Source organism: Girardinichthys multiradiatus, chromosome 13 (assembly GCF_021462225.1).
Source record: "Girardinichthys multiradiatus isolate DD_20200921_A chromosome 13, DD_fGirMul_XY1, whole genome shotgun sequence".
NCBI lineage: Eukaryota > Metazoa > Chordata > Actinopteri > Cyprinodontiformes > Goodeidae > Girardinichthys > Girardinichthys multiradiatus.
Window position 1 is genome coordinate 37,132,978 of NC_061806.1, and position 21,268 is coordinate 37,154,245.

At 39.9% G+C, this 21,268-nt stretch overlaps 1 protein-coding gene across 1 annotated transcript; it reads left to right on the top strand.

Moving 5' to 3' along the window:
• Nucleotides 1–2,105: 2,105 nt before the first annotated feature.
• LOC124879650 (SH2 domain-containing adapter protein E-like) lies at nucleotides 2,106–13,509 on the top strand. Its single transcript, XM_047384344.1, is given in 7 exon segments — nucleotides 2,106–2,136; nucleotides 2,139–2,659; nucleotides 5,463–5,589; nucleotides 6,982–7,215; nucleotides 7,532–7,742; nucleotides 9,342–9,461; nucleotides 11,875–13,509. Coding segments are annotated over 7 exon segments (1,428 nt in total). The 3' UTR covers nucleotides 12,059–13,509.
• The last annotated feature ends 7,759 nt before the right edge of the window (nucleotides 13,510–21,268 follow it).

The window sequence follows — 21,268 nt, forward strand, 5'->3', positions numbered from 1 at the left end:
CTACTGCTTCTGCATGTTGCCAAATTTGAAAAAAATTATATATATATATATATATATATATATATATATATATCAGAATCAGAATCATCTTTATTGCCAAGTTTGTACATACAAACAAGGAATTTGACACTTTGCTCTTTGATTTTGCATTACAGAATATACATATTTACAATGTACAATATACACATATATAATAAAAAGGTGCATTTGCAACATCTGTATGCTGTTGTTTTGTACTCTATTGAATGTTCAACAGAGAAACAGCCTGGGGGAAGAAACTGGTTTTAGTGAACAGTGCTCTGTAACGGCAGCCTGAAGGTAAAGCTCTGAACAGTTTATGTGCAGGGTGTGTGGGGTCTGCAGAGATTTTAGCAGCTGTTTTCCTAACCTTAGACATGTATAAGTCCTGGATGGAGGGAAGGTCAACCCTGATTATTCTCTCTGCAGACCTGATTATTTGTTGCAGTCTGCAATATATATATATATATATATATATATATATATATATATATATATGTATATATATATTTTATTTTATTTAAGTTTTTTTTGTCAGAGCCATATTTGTGTTTTTTTGTGTTTATTTTCTTGTTTAGTGTAATACCTGAAAATCACACTGGGTGGCTTCATATGTTTAAATGGAATCACAGGTAGCTGAGGAGCAGGTGTGCTCATTACGACGGAAACATACAGTTTTTGACCGTCGTCGTCGTTTGTTGTAGATCACTGCGATGCGGCAAAATGTAAAATCCTTTGGTCATAGGTTGAAGTGTGCAACATTACAATTCGCATCTTGTTTGAGAGCGCCTGATCAATAAATGCTCTACAATCATAGATCCTCAAGTGTTCATTCATTGGCTCTTGTCAGTCAGCAGCCTCTCAGTGGCTTAGGTTCGTTTTTTTTCACTACATTTAAATATACAAATATATATTTAGTAAGATATGATCATTTTCTCTTATAATTGATTTGTTGTTGTTATTTGTTTTACCAAAATCATTTATTTGTGTGTCTTAATTTTGCATACATTTATTTTGTTTTTAAGTTTTTTATTCTCTGCTTTTATCATATTTCCACAGTTTCCCCATTATAAACTTAGAGTTTCATATTATAGGAAAAAAAATTTGTAAAAAATCCATTTTAAGAAAATGAAATATTTTGGCAGTTGGGGTGCCAAAACAAAAATCTGTGTTGTAAAGTAACATTTGTCACATTAAAAACTGTAAATACTGGTGAAATTATAATCAGCCTGGAAATGTAACATATTTTTTGTAAATGCAAATATTATTTTCAAACATGTAAAATGTGTAATTTTATAGGTTCAGTTCTTTCCTTTTTACTCATTTATTAATTCGTTCATTCATGAACTGATGTTTATTTAATAACATCAGTTATTGCAATTCTCTTGAATTTCTGAAATTTAACAGTATTTTCAAGTATTTTGCAAATTACAGAAAGAAATCTGCCAAACAAAGTAGAAAAATCATATTCTGATATAAACCATATTCTTGTATAAAAAAATAGGGGACTTGTTAGTTTTAAACAATGTTTTATCCTTGGAATCTGTAAAACACTTGCAACTGTTTTAGTGAAATAGAGATTATATGGGGGGGGGGGGTGCTCTAAGGAGGGGCTCCGGCCACCATTCAAAATAAGAACCGCCTCTGATCTCCGCCCACCAGGGACTGCCTCCCCCTGTTGACCGCTGATGCCCCCCACACGGACTCATTCATTTGACCTTTTGCCACAGTGGACGCTTGTAAAAGACCGACCAGCCACTCTGGCATGAGACCAATAATCACCAGCAAGAAAAACTTTGTCCTTTTTCGCATGATTCCGCTCCGAAGGCATCTTTTTTTTTCCAAAGGGAATAATCCTTCTTTAAACTGAAAAAAAGGAACAAGTGAAAGACATTTTCAAATGGGATTAAAAAAAAACGAGACTTTTTTCTGTTAATCTGACGTTTATTTTTCATTTAGGCCATTAAAATGACTTTTTAAGTGAGGTGTGAACATGTTTTTTAAAGGCTTTCTGTTAGAATAAAGCAGCGGAAGTCTATTAGAGAAGCAGTGATTTTCTAAAGGTGCGTCTTTGGAGACCCCCTTGCATGGCGCTTAAAGGTGTAGGACCAGGCAGGGAGTTTTCTGGTTTCCATCTGAGGGAAAAATGGCGAAGTGGTTCAAAGAGTTCCCCATGACTCTGAAGAACGGTACCGACAAGATCCGCTCAGTCTCTGAGTCAGGTTCCCAACCGAAAGCAAATAAAGCCGGGCTGGTGACCAGCATTGGGACCAAAACGGGCCATCGCAAGAACTCCTCTGCAGACAGCACAGCAGGAGGTGGAGGCGGAGGTGTTGGCTCCCTGCTGTCCGGAAGGAACCGAAAGAACTCCGGCGCAGAGGTAAGCAGAAACGGCGTTGGCTCCCAGAAAGATGGGAAAGTTTGGGACACCTTGCTGTCTGGGAAAAGCCGCAAAAACTCCAAAGCAGAGGCGGTGTTGGAGGAGCAGCACAGGCCCCCGAAGACCTCCCCACCCGCCTGCGCCTACATCAGCCGGATGATAAGAGTGGACAAAAGCCCCAACTTCACCAGCAGCGGTACCGTCAGTAGCCCAGTGGGTCCTGAAGCGGAGAAACCTGTAGCCCAGTGCAAAACGGAAACTGTGAGTTTTATTCTAAGGGCTCATTTTGGGGTCTTAAACCAATGAACCTTCTCATTTTTTAAGTCAGCTACTAACACTTAGTGCAACTAAATTATAAAGGTGTAATTGTATAATTAATCACCAGAGCCGGTCCAATGTGTGGGTTCCTATAAGCAGCATTTAATTTTGGGGCCCACCCCCTGTTTGGTCCCAAACAGCATATCTCCCTTATATGCTGTTTTATAGTTTTAAATTATACTAACTGGAACTAGTTTAAAAAGAAGTGGGGACCCTAAGCCACTGAGCAAAAAATGCCACAATATAACAAAGATTTTTCTAAAAATGTGTATATGTTTAATAGTTAAACGTAATAAAAACATTAGAACCATGTATCAGTAACTGTATAAATGTTTTTAAGAATTTACTAAATACATAAAAAATATATGTGGTAATTTTTAGCTTAAATTCAAGATAAATTAAAATCACAAAAAAAAATTCTGTATTTAATTATTTCATATTTTGTGTGCTAAAGAGTTAAACATTTAATTGGTTAACGCTGCACAGCAGTTTAACTGCAGACCAATCACCATGTCCATAGCAGTAATAAGCCCCACCCACTAATTTTGACGAGGAAATGCAGACTTAATATAAATTAACCATATTGTGCAACACAGGAATATTTAAATAAATACTGACAAAACCATGTGTGCTTTAAACATATAGTGATATAGAGATTTTATAAAATTTTTCATTATGCATTTATTTGGTTAAATATTGTATATATTATTGAAACACGTATTTGTTTCATTTTTTATTTCATGTATGTGTTTCCAGTTTTATTTAGATGATTACATAAATAAATACTTTTTGAAAGACCTATTTACTGAGTTATGGCATTTTATAAGTTCTCTTGAGGCCCCACAAACATCTGCAAAGTCTGCTTATACCTTAGGTCGGCCCTGGCCAACATGGACAGACACTTGAGAACACTTTTGAGGGAGTTAAATAGCATATATGGAGAATTTACTTAGGATTCTATTATATTTTGTAATAATCGAGGTGTTATTAAAAACACAAAGGTCTTAAATTCAGTGCAAAATAATGTATTTTCCCCAAATGGGACACAAATGATACCAAAACATTCTTGTCCCTCATAAAGCAGCTTTATCTGCTTGTTGAATGTCCTTACCTCTGGTAAAACGTACAAATGCCTCTTTTTAGTTTATGCTTTAGATTAAGTGTTGAATGCTGATGCGACTGTTTCTCCTACCTTCTCTAAAACCTACCTTCCTACCTTCTCTAAATACTAATTGGATGTAAGCAAACTATCTGATTGTAGCTTGAATGCATAGCAGGAAAGGCATAAAATTTTCTCTCAATGAAGAAGCCTGGATCCAGTCCAAGCTCTGAAAAAAGATATTGTTCATCACCATCCCATCCCCTTTTGTGGTTCCCATTGTGTTCATTTCTCCCAGTTTCTGTGTATCTTTCCTTCTCTCCACTGTTTGATCTCATATCTTTACCTTCCTCTGTCTCGATTAAAAAACTGTTGGCTGACATACAAGGTCATCACCTTCCTCTCCTGCATGTAATCTGCCTCCCTGTGACCCTCCCTCCTTTGCTCTGCTTCATCCCTCTCATTCATAACGTTCAGCCCCTCTGGTGATCGCTTTCATGTCAAACTAAGTGCAGCGTGTCTCAGACACTGACCAAAGTATCCATCGGTTTATCCTGAAAAAGTGGAACTGGAGAAGCAATGAAGTTGATGGTGAGGAAAAACATTAATAACAGAAACAGTGAAGACGTATTATTCTTAAATGTAGCTCTATCAGTCATCTAGAGACTGAAATATTTTTATATTCTTCTTTGCAAAATAGCTCTAGCCCAGTCAGATTGGATAGATGTCTCTGAACATCTATTTCCAAATCCTGCCACATAATCTCAATTAGATGTAAGTTTGAACTTTGACTAGGCCATTCTAACAGATGAACATGCTTTGATACAAATGAGTATGTTAAGTGTTGTTTGTCTTGTGGAAGGTGAACCTCCTGCATTTTCTTTTTATGACTTTGTTTCAACAGTATCTTTTTTCTTGCTACTCTTAAGTAAAGTCCAGATTTGGGGGGTGCACAACTAAAGGTTCTCGTTGTTGTGATGATACTCTGCCTGGCTGAGGATCTCAACTGCTTCTTCTGTAGGCTTGATTACCAGCCATTCACAACCTCACTTGGCCAATAAAGTTCATTCTGATTCTGATTCATTGAAACTTTGCCAAAGTTAACACTTTGTGATAAGGATTAAAATGGGAATTAAAAAAAAATAATCTAGCATAATATTAAAATAATAACAATTTATAATAACTATTATTATTATTGTTATTATGCCTTTTTTCATATAAAAAGATTTGACGTTATGCTATGGAAAATATGAGTAATTCTTTATTTTTAAAACTAGTCAAAGCAGTTATTAGTAGAACTATTTTTGCTTACCTTAACAATATTTTTGTTAAAGCACTGATCACATTCAAATTGAACACTATCCTTATTTACAATACATTTCATTTATAGATGTGTGGACTCTTGTTTTGCTTGATATTTTTATTAAGTAATAAAAAATGAGTTTAATGGGTTTGCGTTACTAACCATTTTTTACCTAAAAATTAAACTAAGCACTCTAAAAAAACAACCTTACAACAACGTTTTTCCAAACAGAAATTGAAACCTTGATTTATTTTAAAATAAATGTAATTTGATTATGGTGTGACTTTCTTTAAAGCATCTGGCTACCTCTAAATGATTGTTTTCCCTGTGTTTTCCTAATCTAGCTGATCATTCTCGAGGATTACGCGGACCCCTTTGATGCTCAGAAGACCAGAGAGCAGAGGGATGCAGAGAGGGTCGGGGAGAACGACGGCTACATGGAGCCGTACGACGCACAACAAATGATAACCGGTAGGAACTCTTCTCGCTCGTGGCTGACAGCTCGTAAAACAAATTTGTCCTCACTTCCATCATCCTTGTGAGAACGTGAAGTCACTCTGCTCTCTGTGCTATGATGACTGTACTGCATTTGGACAATGGGTGCAGTTTCCTGTCCTCACTTCCTCTTTCCTGTCTCCGTTTCCTGGTGCTATTCTCTCAAAAGGAAGTCGGCCCTGACTGGCTCCCAGAATCTCGGACGCAGCTTCGCGTACAGCCCTATATGGACTTGGCTGACCATTAATCAAAGCCTCTCAGTGTCAGAGGAAATGTTATGTCCAATCAGCTAGTCCCATGCTGCCAGAAAGCTTTTAGTTTATTGTTTTGACCATAAGAGTTACACAATGGCACTCTGTGAAGGTGAACAGGCTTTGTTGCTCCGCTGTCTATTAGGTCGTGTCTCATTGAGACGGTGAGAAGTCAGCAGAGGATGTGATGATGTGGGTTAGTCAGATTAAGAGGCTGAAATCACATGGAAGGAAGTCAGCAGAGCAATGAGCATTATTATGGGGACTTTATTAAGCAGCTGAGATCAGTCATTAAATCACAACTTTATGTTTCTGCCCAGCACACTTTCTTTTGCTGATAGGTGTGACCTTTCAACTCTCTTTCCTGATTTTTATTCAAGTCAGGGGTGAGAGCTAGGCTTCTCTGAGTTTCAGTTCTTAGAGTTTTATTTTTTGAAAATGGACAAACTGTTTGAAAAAAGGGCAGCAGATACATATACATAAAATTCAGTTCAGACCGAAGTGCTGTACAAAAAATAAAACATAAAATAAAATCAGGAAAAAACAAGATGTCACAAATACCAGTCAGTTGTGACCCTAAACCTTCAGGTGTCTGCCAGAAAGCTAAATATCAACAGGGATTTTATTGATAAATCAAAAGGTGTTTCAACAAGGTACAACTTCAGAAGCGGGCACACTTGTACAACCACGTTGTTGCACCTTTTCTTTGCTGTTTCATTTATTTTCTTTTAATAGATGTATTTGTTTTTCAGTCAAATTGAAGTGGATACTTGATACATTATGTAAGGAAAAAGTTTTAAAATGAGTGGTCTCATTTTAACAGGGCGTGTAAACTTTTGAGAGTGGATGTGTGCAGCCATGAAAGGGTTTCTCCAGATGCTATTTAAAAAAAGGAAACAGTTATAATCTTATCCAGTATTTTTTGTTATGTGATGTGTCCGGTATCAACAGACTCCCCAAGCTGCAGCACTTCCATTGCTCCCATGCGACTAGCTTTCTTGTCATTCTCCCACAATGTTTGCCACAGCTGCTGCAGGTTTTGCATCACTCAAGCCGTGAAGGCTTTCATCACTTACCAAAGATTGTAATCTCTATTACCTTCACTTCAACCTGCTAGAGATCAGACGTCGGGGATCTAAAGACCTGCTGAAGGTGTGCGTGTCGACGGACGGGAGCGAGGGAGCTGCGGAGAAAGGTCAGCCGGTTGCCATCTATGACGATCCATATGAGGGACGTGGTGGTGACAGTGAGAGGACGATGGTGGCGAAGCCAGAGCTGGACCAGCGCCCCGCCACTGAGTACGAGCTGCCCTGGGAGTGGAGGAAGGAGCACATTGTCAGGACTCTTTCAGGTACAATATAACATCTTTAACCACATTGTTATTATCTGAAGGCTTATCACTGAGTCTGGAGTTTGATTGTGGTTACAGCTTTTCAAGACCAGATGGCGGTGCTTTCCTGCCTCTGCCTGGTTTACCCTCACATGTATTTTTTATAGGCTTCACAGACCAATAGCATTCTGAACATCTTGTATTAAACATCAAAGTGCTCCGCTGCAGTTTTTTATTTGTTAGACTTCAACAGAAAGTTCAAACTCAAGAATAAAGTTTTTTCTTTGAATAAAGTTTTTTTTGTATATTTAATTGGCTTGTGCTTGTCTTTTCCCAGCACAATTTGACAACCCAGTCAAAGAAGAGATGTGTTATCATACGCTCACCAGGCGGGCCCAGCTGCCGCATCAGCATCTGAGGCAGAAAAGCAGAAGCCAAAAGATCCTAAGATCCTCTCACCCGACTCTGCTGCCATCTTCTGTTCCCTGCAGCAGCCCTGATGGTGAAGCCTGCTGTGTGGACCCCTCACTGCCCCTGGAAAAACAGAGGTAACATCCTGTTGTCCAAAGCACTAAATATACAGTATCTTCAAAAACTAATCACACCTTTAGATTTTATTTGTTACATTTTGTCATGGTATAATCACAACTTTGTGTGTATTTTAGGTGGATTTCACAGGGTTGACCAACAGAAAGTAGTGCACACCTAAAAGCACAAAAATAAAAATCTGAAAAGTGTGCTGGGCATTTGAATTCAGCCCCCTTTACTCTGAAACCCGTAAATGAAATCCATTGCAACTAATTGCTCTCAGAAATCAGCTAAGAAGTAAATATAGTCCAGTTATGTAAAATCAGACACTTCACCCGCCTTGCCTGCTGAGGGTGGTCAGAGGGCCTGGTGGCGCTGATTGTATGGCAGCCTTGCTGCTGTCAGTCTGCCTCAGGGCGTCTGTAGCTACAATGTAGCTCACCACTGTCAGTGTGGGAATGTGTGTATGAATGGGTGGATTACTAATTGTAGTGTAAATCGCTAGCGAGTGAAGTTTTCCACTCCCACCTTCTTCAAATCAAACAAAAATGGTGTCAAACGTTTGTGCTACGTTTTGTGCTGGTTTGTTCAGCAACAATTTTCGTTTGTGCCGCTATCATTTTGAAGATATAATGAAAGCTTCCAGAGGTTGTCAATGGTCAACCGGCCCCCCCACCTTCTTCAAGTGATGCCAATGGTGGAATCATGTTGAAGAAATGAAAGGCCTGCATCTCGGCAAACAGTTGAACTTTGCTGCCCTTTCCCACATACACAGAGGCATGTTTGATGACCTTTAGTGACCCTGGAAAATTTTTATTAATAATTTTAAAATGCTAGAGGCACGAACTAAAGTTTTTGCTGCACAAACCAGCACAAACGTAGCCAAATGGATTGACAGCATGTTTGATTTCAAGAAGGTGGGGGGCTGGTTGACCTTTGGTGACCTCTGGAAGCTTTTATTAATATCTTAAAAATGATAGCGGCACAAACGCAATTTCTTGCTGCACAAACGTAGCACAAATGTTTGACACCATTTTTGTTTGATTTGAAGAAGGTGGGATGCCAATTTCACTTAGCTTAAAGCGCTTTGGGGTCCTTAGACCTGATTAAGCACTATACAAATGCAGGCCATTCTGGGGCTTAAGAGCAAACGAGAGTTGATGAAAAGATGAATGGAGCTAAATACAAGCCTGTTATAGGCTGCAAAAGACTTGAGTCTGTGGTGGAGGTTAATCTTCCAGCAGAATATCGACCCTAAACAAAGCTAAAGCTACAGTGGAATGGTTTAAAACCAGAGCATATTCATGTGCTAGAATGGCCCAGTCAAAGTCCAGACCTAAATCCAAATGAGAATCTGTTACAAGCATGGAAGTTGACGTTTACCGATGGTCTTGGCGGAGCTGTCTTGCAAAGTAGAGTGGGCAACAATTTCAGTCTGTAGATTAGCAAACCAGGTAGAGACATACCTTGAAAGACCTGCAGTTGTAATCGCAGGAAAGGTGGTTCTACAAAGTATTCACTTCGAGGGGCAGGAAATAAATATTTTTTTCATATTTGTATTCATAAACTATTTTAAGTTGGAGAATATGATTTGTTGTTAAAGTGTCTTTCTCTTCCAGCTGGTACCATGGTTGTGTGACCCGGCAGGAGGTGGAGTTCCACCTGCAGTCCTCCAAAGAGGCCAGCTTCCTGGTCAGGAACAGCGAGTCAGACAACAGCAAGTACTCCATCGCCCTCAAGTGAGTGTTTTCAGAAAGTGCAGGGGCATTTTCTTCCTGGATGAAATGCTCCTAATTGGATGCACGTTTCTTATTTGTGGCATGCTGCAGTCAGTGTTTGAAAGAATCAAATTTGTGGGTGTAGATTCTCAGTCATGCAGGCCATGGGAATACCGAGTGCTTAACAGAAAGCATATTGAGTTTATTTTTGCAGAAAAGAGGATTTTTTATGATGTACATGTTTTTTTGGCACATTTTGTCATGGTGAATTTTTTACCTTTTAATTCTGCCTTTAAAAAAATAAGCATGTTCTAAAAGACATGCAAGAATATCCTAAAAATATCTTAACAAAATGTTGAAAAATCATATCAACAAAACAGAAAACCAAGCTACACCTACAACATAAAAAATAACACTAGGATCCTGTTTGTGGGCTTCAGCTCGGCCTTCTACCACATCAGTCCAGATATCCTTAACCAGAAGCTCACCCAGCTCACAGTGCCGACTTCCACCTGTAAGTGGGATCACCAGCAGCTGGTGAGCCTGGGAAACATCTTCTTCCACACAACAATCAGCACCAGCGCCCCCCAGGGGTGTGTTCTCTCTGCACTCCTCTTCTCCCTCTACACAAATGACTGCACCTTAGCGGACCCATCTGTGAACTCTGGAAGTTTGCCGATGACACCACTGTTATTGGTCTGATCCAGGACAATGACGAGTCTGCATACAGACACGAGCTGGATCAGCTGGTCCACTGGTGTGCTCAGGACCACCTGCAGCTAAAGCCAGTGGACGTCTGGATAACACCCCCCACATTGCCTCCCCTCCCATCCTCAACAACACTGTGTCTGCTATGGACCACTTCCGGTTCCTAGGAACCACCGTTACTTGAAACCTGAGATGGTCCTCACACGTAAACAATGTTCGGAAGAAGGCCCAGCAGAGAATGTACTTTCTGTGGCAACTCAAGAAGTACAACTTTCCACAGGAGCTGCTGGTCATCTTCTACACTGCCATCATTCAGTCTGTCCCGTGTTTGTCCATCTCTGTATGGTTTGGCTCATCCATGAAACAGGACAGGCCCAGACTGCAACAAACAATCAGGTCTGAAGAGAGGAACATCAGGGCTGACCTTCCCTCTATCCAGGACTTATACAGATCAAGGGTCAGGAAAAGGGCAGCTAACATCTTTGAAGGCCCCAAACATCCTGGACTCAAATTGTTTAGACTTTTACCTTCGGGTCAGAGCTACAGAGCGTTATTGCAAAAACCAGCCGCCACAGAAGCAGTGTCTTCCCCCAGACAGTCTAGTCAGCTACTCTGCTGTAAAACGAAATAAGCATTTGTACTACCACAACCTGCATTTCTTTTCTGTTTATATAAAGAAATACAAAAAAAAAAAAAGAAAGAAATTGGTGTATATATACATAAATGTACATACAACTCCTTTATCCTTATTTTTATTTCTTTTAAAGCTTAAATATTTATAGTTAATGTTGGTACACTGTGAGTGATGGAAGCCAAAGTCAGATTCCTTGTTTAGCCAAACTTGGCCAATAAAGTTGATTCTGATTCTGATAAGATGTCCATAGGCGCAAGCCTCTCCTGAGCTGAACCTCAGCTGCCCTACCATTATACTCAGTTTTGACTTTGTCCAGTAGAATGAAATGAAAGTCATTGAAAATCTTATCATATTATTATTAATATTATTATTATAGTTATTATTATTATTATCAGCTCCACCTCCTGCCTTACTGTTACTGTCACAGACTCCAAACTTTAAAAGCGTCACAGCAGGAAAATCTTCCCTTCCCCTCATCCTCACTCCACCCTGCCTGGTCTTTCTTCCGCAGTACCTCCAACCCTGGCATTTTCACTAATCTGCCTTTAATTCACACTCGTGTTGTCTAATTTTTCAACTAACATTTGATTTCTCTAAAGCCACAAAGACGCTCCAACTCTTTGTGGCTTTATATCAAATACGATGAAACAATGCATTAAATAAAGTAGCCTTAGACCAATCGGTGGTTCTATTGGACAGAAAGAGAACACAAAAGGGCCAAGACTAGAAACTGCAGCCTTTCACAAATAGTAATCATAATAATCCAAAAATGATAATATAATCAGAAATCAGAAAAGCTTTATTGCCAAGTATATTTTTGGACATACAAGGAATATAGTATAATATTCTATTTAAGATAAAAAAGCAAAATGTAAATATAAGGAAATGAACTGTAAAATATTCACAAAAATAAATAAAAGGAGACACCTAGAAAAACCACCTTGCAAAACCTTTGACATTAATTCATTTCTTTTTCTTCATTAATTTTTTTCTTTTACTTCCATGTATTTCAGTGTATTTCCTGTGCTGATTAGAGTCTGGATAAAAAGAGGAGTAAATAGTAGCTCTGGTCTTTTCTTCTCTTTGTCTCAGGACGAGTCAAGGCTGTGTTCACATCATTGTGGCCCAGACCAAAGAGAACAGCTACACCCTGGACCAGAGCAGCTGCGTGTTCACCAGCATCCCGGAGTTGGTGCACCATTACTGCACCAGACGCCTGCCTTTCAATGGGGCAGAGCACATGACGCTGCTCCACCCAGTGCATCGCATCCACTGACTTTGACCTTAAAACCTCGTAGGAAGATATTTCTTTTGTCTGTACATCCATCTCTGTTGTGTTATATTTATTGATTTGATGTTTCAAATGTCTTCAGAGCCTTCATTTGGCTGTTTTTCTATCCATTTATTTTACTTTGATTTGCAGCTGATGCAAAACATCAAAGCTGCTAATTTGCATGTGAACAAGCTCAGCAGAAATGACAAGGCACTTTTTTCTGATTTAAATGTGACCTGAGTTCAGAAAGGACTAGCAGATGTGTTATTAGCTATGCCTCTCATAGCTGCCGCTGGTAATTTATTGTTGCCAAGTTAAATTTCCTGATATTGGAAACATTTGAGTTTAATACTCTCTTCTACCCTCTGGTGGACAAGGTGATGGATTCCCCCTGATTTAGCAAAACAAAGACTTCTTATATTTGTTCCATGCATAAAAGCATATCTAAAGATATTAAAACAGCTGGTTTTGGATTAATTAGATTTTCTGCACCAACGGTGCTGTGAGGATTTCCGTTTTACTGTGAATGAGGGAGCATTTTCAATTGCATTGTGTGCACTGTGAAGAGAGAATGATTCACCTCCAAGCAATGTGCTAGACAGCGTAGCAACTCTGCAGTAATTATACTGTTTACTGACAAGAACTGAGGATGTCAGGCTAAACAAGTCTATTTAGTTTAGAGAACATTACAGTGATTCCCAACCTGTGGGGAATCACCAGATTATCCAGAGTCCTGGCTTCTTTCTTATGTGCGCTTCTCTTTAGCTCGCCCCACAGGTTTCTGGAGGATTTAGATCTAGGTTCTGAGCTGGCCATGGGACAAGGCAGATTTTGGATCTGGTAAATCATTTCTAGGTTGGTTGGGTTTTACTAGTAGAGCCGACCAGGTTTGTATATAAAATGTAGTGGTATTTCAAAGATTTCCTAAAGTTATGTACTATAACAAAAGGTTCTAAGGGCCTTTGAAAGAGAATCTGGTTCACAGCATCACAGAACCTCTACTGTGCTTAAGAGTGGGCATAAGGCAGGCGCTTGTTCCATTGTTCAATCTTTACACATGACCCACCTGTAGTATTCATTGCAGGAAAGCTCAGTTTTATTCCCACAGTTCATGATGACTTGCACTCTAACAAAGTTTCCAAGGTCTTTGGTGAAGAAACAGACCCACAGCATCACATATCCTCCACCGTAATTAACAGTCAGCATTGTGTGCTCACTGCATATTCTTCCTACTGAAGTATTTGTTGCCAGAAACTCATATTTTTAATCTCATCTGGCAAAAGCAAGCGGTTCAGGTCAAGTGGTGTTTAAAAAAAGAACATGTTTACATTTGTGGTAAGAAATATTGTTTTTCGTGGCGTGGCTCCTAAAAAAACAGCTGGCATGTACAGAGGTTGGACAATGAAACTGAAACACCTGTTATTTTAGTGTGGGAGGTTTCACGGCTAAATTGGACCAGCCTGGTAGCCAGTCTTCATTGATTGCACATTGCACCAGTAAGAGCAGAGTGTGAAGGTTCAATTAGCAGGGTAAGAGCACAGTTTTGCTCAAAATATTGAAATGCACACAACATTATGGGTGACATACCAGAGTTCAAAAGAGGACAAATTATTGGTGCACATCTTGCTGGCGCATCTGTGACCAAGACAGCAAGTCTTTGTGATGTATCAAGAGCCACGGTATCCAGGGTAATGTCAGCATACCACCAAGAAGGACCAACCACATCCAACAGGATTAACTGTGGACGCAAGAGGAAGCTGTATGAAAGGGATGTTCGGGTGCTAACCTGGATTGTATCCAAAAAACATAAAACCACGGCTGCCCAAATCACTGCAGAATTAAATGTGCACCTCAACTCTCCTGTTTCCACCAGAACTGTCCGTCAGGAGCTCCACAGGGTCAATATACACGGCCAGGCTGCTATAGCCAAACCTTTGGTCACTCATGCCAATGCCAAACGTCGGTTTCAATGGTGCAAGGAGCACAAATCTTGGGCTGTGGACAATGTGAAACATGTATTGTTCTCTGATGAGTCCACCTTTACTGTTTTCCCCACATCCAGGAGAGTTACGATGTGGAGAAGCCCCAAAGAAGCGTACCACCCAGACTGTTGCATGCCCAGAGTGAAGCATGGGGGTGGATCAGTGATGGTTTGGGCTGCCATATCATGGCATTCCCTTGGCCCAATATTTGTGCTAGATGGGCGCGTCACTGCCAAGGTCTACCGAACCATTCTTGAGGACCATGTGCATCCAATGGTTCAATCGTTGTATCCTGAAGGCGGTGCCGTGTATCAGGATGACAATGCACCAATACACACAGAAAGACTGGTGAAAGATTGGTTTGATGAACATGAAAGTGAAGTTGAACATCTCCCATGGCCTACACAGTCACCAGATCTAAATATTATTGAGCCACTTTGGGGTGTTTTGGAGGAGCGAGTCAGGAAACGTTTTCCTCCACCAGTATCACGTAGTGACCTGGCCACTATCCTGCAAGAAGAATGGCTTAAAATCCCTCTGACCACTGTGCAGGACTTGTATATGTCATTCCCAAGACGAATTGATGCTGTATTGGCCGCAAAAGGAGGCCCTACACCATACTAATAAATTATTGTGGTCTAAAACCAGGTGTTTCAGTTTCATTGTCCAACCCCTGTAGATCTAATGTTTTTTCTAGAGACCTGGTGATGTTAAGGTACCACTCTTAGCTGCAGTTGAACTTGTGTCTGGTGTCAGGATAAACCTGATTTCTAATTCAGCCTTTTTCATTGTTGTTTTAGTTTTTTAAGCTGTCTGGCTGTACATATGAGCAGTATAGGTGAGCAACTGTTTTCTTGGAGACATGTCCTAGCTTTTGAAGAGCAACATACATCTGCTTTGATGGAATGACATGTTCTGCTCTATTTCCCATTTTGCAGAATCAAGTATAAAATGTTCCTTTGAGGAAAACTTGTTTTAAAGGGATTAATATGGCTATAAATAATTGGGTCACCAGGGAATTTGCAAAATAAAACCTTTTCAGTGTGGATTAAACTGGAGAACAGTGTTGGAAAAACATAATTAGTGAAGCAACAAAGTAGATAAAGAAGCTCTTCACTTACATCCTTATGCACACATTTGCACTGTGCCATTACATTAAATAAATAACACCTACAAACCTTAGCTGTGATGAACTCATCTGTTTATCATGGTCACTAAAGTTCTGGATTGTTAAAGGACCAACTGATCTGCTCTGACTGTCCAAAATTTATTTTTTGACATTAATCTCCCTTTCACCACACAAGTGTTTCTATTTTTCTTGTTTTTTTGCTTTTTATATCATGTTGTCAGGTAAATTCCTACCAGATTTAGCAGTTTCCTTTTTTAGTGAGCTTTTAAAACATATGGAGTTTATGAAATTATGCTTCACCAATGATTTTTAAAGCTTTAAATGTAACTTATCCTGATAGCTGATACCTAAAAGTGAGCTGTTCTCCCTCAAAGTGAGACTGTTCTGGTCGAAGAGGTGGAAATCACAGAAGGTCGATGTTTGCATGTTCCCTGAAAGTCTTCAGTTTTTACTACCTATCAGCTCAAACATGCAGAGCCTTACACTGTAGTTTAGTGGCATGCTGAATTCTGTAATTCAGCCTGAAGCTGTGTTTGAGGCAGACATTACTGTCTCAGATGTGAAGTGTTGACTTGCATGACTTTTATATTTTTGAAAGTTAACCATTTACAGGCCACTTCAAAGTTTTTCTTATTATTGTTTTTAAATCAATGTGTTTTGATGTAATTTAAATGTGAACAAGATTAAACGTTCTTGAATCTCAGTGCTAGAGTTCCCTGTTGAGTTTCTCTGTGATCCAAATAAAACAAGCGATGGAAAATGAAAAATGTGAATCTGTTTTTGTCAGTGCTTTGTGTGCTGTAAAGAGCCAGAACCAAGGTTTTCTTGTATCGCATCATTCTTGAGCAACCATGGCAGAATGAGGGTGTTTATGAGCTCGATCAGGATGTTAGCTTTTAGCTACTGTTCAAAAGACTGACAAGGTCAGGAGGTAAAGCCCTGGTTGAGGGATTTGGTTTTACCCTGAGGATTACATTTAGCACAAACAGTTTACCTACCTGTGCTCCAGATAGTGTGGATTAAAATAAACGCAGCCCTAAAAGGAGTAAGAGTATCATTACATTCATGTCAAGAATGTTTAATGTGAAGAGGGAAAAAAGAAGCATTTGACACCATCCCTCTCTTCTTCCCTTCTTTTCTTACGGATCTCTTTTACCGTCCTCGCCGGTTCGGTGTCACCCGAGGCTGCTGACCGTCTGACTCTCAGAGGACGATGCGGCTGTTTCTTATGTATGTTTGAAGCCAGGAGTTTGTGCTTTAACTCATAAAGGGAAGGGATCCGATTTGTTTGGTCTTATTACTTTAAAACCTCAGATAGCTTTCAATCTTCTCACGACACCTCTGGGTCTGTGGACCACTGTCTGGTAACCTGTGAGACACTTTACCTGAACTTTTAATAAAGAAACAAACATTAAAGATGTAAAATGAGTTGATCGTAGAGTTTTAGTTTCAAACGCTTTCTTTTAATAAGTGAAAAAAAACCAATGCATTCTAAGAAACTAAACTAAACTACTTTATTTCTGATAAATATTTTTACCTTTTCTGTCCCTATTGTGTTATTGTTTATGATTGAGTGGAGGTTGCTTCTTTGTGCCAACAAAGTCCACACTGAACTGTGGAAAACAAACATTTTGGATGTATTTGTGTTCCAACATGTCGGATTCAAACAGTTGCTTTATCTTAGTCTGTCACAAAGGTCTGCATGAGCCTAATGATGACACATTCATTTACTTAAAGCAAACACCCAAACATGCCAGAGATCAAGACCTTTTCTTGATTTTATAAGTAAATTAGTGTAAGCTGTTTCCTTGAATCACTGGCTCTGATGTTTTCCTTATACACCTGACCGCTGCTACAGAACCCCAGCACTCTATTGTGTATCTGCATTGTGTTTCAGGCGTGCTGCTTAAAGTAAATAACTATTCAGTGTCGAGAATAGCAGAGACAAAGACTTTATCCCTGCAGTCAACCACACCAAGACTTTCAATGCAGCATTTCTGACAAATTGCTGACCATGTCTGTCCCATTAGGACCAATGTGACCATCTTCTGATGTCTACTGCCTGCAGGATGATGCACCACATCACAAAGCTCATATAATCTCTGGTTTCTATAACCTGACAATGAGTTCACTGTACTCCATCAGGCTCCACAGTCCTTGTATCTCAAACAGCTTTTTTGGGATGTAGTGGAGCGGGTCATTTGCATCACAGATGTGCAGCTAATAAATCTGCAGCAACTGTGTGATGCAGTAAGATCAATATGGACCAGAATAATAAAAACTGGGTCTGAACAAGAACCTTGTAGAACCCCATAGCTGATTCTGAGGAATTTGGAAGAAACGTCATGTTATTAATAACTTGAAATCCATTGCAAAGCATCAGAATAATATATTGTAGTTTCTGTAATATGATGTTGTGGTTGGAGGTGTCAAGAAGCATTCAGGCCTAGCAGGACAGCTAGGACACAAGACACTTGCCTGAAGCAACTAATAAATCAAACAACATCAGGAACCACCTTGTTCACAATGGAACAGAAGATCCCTTCTTTCAGAATTTGAGGGACTTTGGGACTTTGTACATTGTTTTGACTGTCTCCAAATAACGTCACTATCAGCTTGACATTTTAAACTGGCACAGATTTAGATGCTCAACGACACCGAGCGCACATTTAAATTAGCTGTGGAATGAATACACCAGCAGATCTGCTCCTGCCAAAGTCCTGGCCTAGAGTTAAAATTTGGGTCAGCAGCAGGAAACCGACAAGATTAAAGGAACGCCACCAGCTCTGCCAAGAGGAGCGGTCAAATATCCAACCAGAACAATGCCGGAAGTTGGTGTCTCCCTGAAGCATCTGATCAAGGTATTTCAAGGTATATCAAGGTAATTCTATCCAAATATTAGCTGTGCAACACAGGATGGTATATTTTTACACTGTGATTTGCATGTTGATCAGAAGCAGGGACATGCTGAAGATGTTTTTTTCTGCTGCTTCATTTAAAAAACCTTCAATTAAACCAATAAAAAAAAAAACGTAAAACACTATTGAACTGTAATGTTTTACCTAAGGAAGTTTTAAAATGCTAGATATTTTGCTAAATGCGGTGGAGTTTAAGCTCTTAAGGAAACAAGGATATCAGAACTTCGTCTTCTGACTCATCTCTGGCAGCCTCTGAGTCTCCCTGAGGACTTCTATCAAGATTAATTTCATGAACATGAGCAAAGCCGCCCTTCTCAAGTTATCTAAAGACAGCCAGCTACACCTGGAACGGGTTTATTCATCAGATATAGAGCTTCAGCCTGCTCTACTGTATACTTGAATGAATATCTTCACTTTGTTCCCATGTATAAGTCATCCTACCCCTCTATCCAGCTGCTGCCCCCTCTTCAGCTTGCATGACAGCTTGACACGATCACTGCCTGACTCCTCGTGATGGACGTGGTTCCTTGACATCTTGGTTTCACTTGACCTGCCCTCTTGGTAACCGAAGTGTTCCTGTCGTCCTTATCAGACGCATCAGGCTTGGTGCCAGTGACACTGCCTGCCTGAGCTCTTCTTTTTTCCTCATGCATGCAGGCAGCACCTGCCATGTGTGATCCCAGCCTCACTGATGCTCTCGCTGTTCAGTTTGACCTCCCCAGGTGAGGTCGAGCGTGTTTTCAGACACTGTTTGCTCGCTGTTCTTCAGTCATTGTTTGTGCAAGAGGATAAAAAGGTTGTTTGAATTAAGGGATTGCTTTGGAGCATAACGTGTGGGGAGTTTCTGTTTCAACTTGTTTTACAACTGACACCAATCAGCTACGAGGCATACTTTACATAAAAAACATCAAGGTTGTTTCTATTATAATGTCACAGAATCTTAAAAATTACAATTTCTCAGTCATTTTGGTGTTCTTATGTTAGTGTTAATATCTCAGTAAGAAATAAAGCACTTAGTACAGGTCCTTCTCAAAATATTAGCATATTGTGATAAAGTTCATTATTTTCCATAATGTCATGATGAAAATTTAACATTCATATATTTTAGATTCATTGCACACTAACTGAAATATTTCAGGTCTTTTATTGTCTTAATACGGATGATTTTGGCATACAGCTCATGAAAACCCAAAATTCCTATCTCACAAAATTAGCATATTTCATCCGACCAATAAAAGAAAAGTGTTTTTAATACAAAAAACGTCAACCTTCAAATAATTATGTACAGTTATGCACTCAATACTTGGTCGGGAATCCTTTTGCAGAAATGACTGCTTCAATGCGGCGTGGCATGGAGGCAATCAGCCTGTGGCACTGCTGAGGTCTTATGGAGGCCCAGGATGCTTCGATAGCGGCCTTTAGCTCATCCAGAGTGTTGGGTCTTGAGTCTCTCAACGTTCTCTTCACAATATCCCACAGATTCTCTATGGGGTTCAGGTCAGGAGAGTTGGCAGGCCAATTGAGCACAGTGATACCATGGTCAGTAAACCATTTACCAGTGGTTTTGGCACTGTGAGCAGGTGCCAGGTCGCGCTGAAAAATGAAATCTTCATCTCCATAAAGCTTTTCAGCAGATTGAAGCATGAAGTGCTCCAAAATCTCCTGATAGCTAGCTGCATTGACCCTGCCCTTGATAAAACACAGTGGACCAACACCAGCAGCTGACACGGCACCCCAGACCATCACTGACTGTGGGTACTTGACACTGGACTTCTGGCATTTTGGCATTTCCTTCTCCCCAGTCTTCCTCCAGACTCTGGCACCTTGATTTCCGAATGACATGCAGAATTTGCTTTCATCCGAAAAAAGTACTTTGGACCACTGAGCAACAGTCCAGTGCTGCTTCTCTGTAGCCCAGGTCAGGCGCTTCTGCCGCTGTTTCTGGTTCAAAAGTGGCTTGACCTGGGGAATGCGGCACCTGTAGCCCATTTCCTGCACACGCCTGTGCACAGTGGCTCTGGATGTTTCTACTCCAGACTCAGTCCACTGCTTCCGCAGGTCCCCCAAGGTCTGGAATCGGCCCTTCTCCACAATCTTCCTCAGGGTCCGGTCACCTCTTCTCGTTGTGCAGCGTTTTCTGCCACACTTTTTCCTTCCCACAGACTTCCCACTGAGGTGCCTTGATACAGCACTCTGGGAACAGCCTATTTGTTCAGAAATTTCTTTCTGTGTCTTACCCTCTTGCTTGAGGGTGTCAATAGTGGCCTTCTGGACAGCAGTCAGGTCGGCAGTCTTACCCATGATTGGGGTTTTGAGTGATGAACCAGGCTGGGAGTTTTAAAGGCCTCAGGAATCTTTTGCAGGTGTTTAGAGTTAACTCGTTGATTCAGATGATTAGGTTCAGTTAGTGTGCAATGAATCTAAAATATATGAATGTTAAATTTTCATCATGACATTATGGAAAATAATGAACTTTATCACAATATGCTAATATTTTGAGAAGGACCTGTATTTAGGTCCAAAAAAGATTTAATGTTTGATTGAAAAGAATCTGGCAGAATTTCTAAAGTGGATAAAATAATAGTTATTTGGACAATTATCTGCAATTTTCATAAAAATTTACACAAATTGTTGCAGTAGTAAAGGCTGATACAGTGCTGTGAAAAAGCTGTTTTCTAATGGTAATTTCTTTTATGAAGGGAAAAGAGCAATCCAAAGTAACCTGGCGTCATTTTAAAACGTAACTTGCGTCATCACTGAATCAAAAAAATAACTTTAACAGAACCTATCTGGCAACATGAGGTAGGCTAAAAGATTACATCCTGCTCCCATCTTAAGAAATTATAGAACAGATTTAGTAACATCTATTGGTCTCGAAAGGGTTACATATGTATCTCTAAGTCTTTAGGACTCCAGTGAACCACAGTAAGAATCATTTTTCACAAATGAAGAAAACATGGAAGAGAGGTGAACCTTCCTAGAAAAGAACTATTCCAGGGATGCATCCACAACTCATCCAGGAGGTCACAAAAAAACCCAGAACAACATCTAAATTACTGCAGTTCTCACTTGCCTCAATTATACCCCGTTACACTATTGTGTCTAAGCAAAACCCATTTCAAGGGCAATGGAAGACATGATGCCAATGGCAAACAACACTCCCATATTACCTTCTTATGCATGT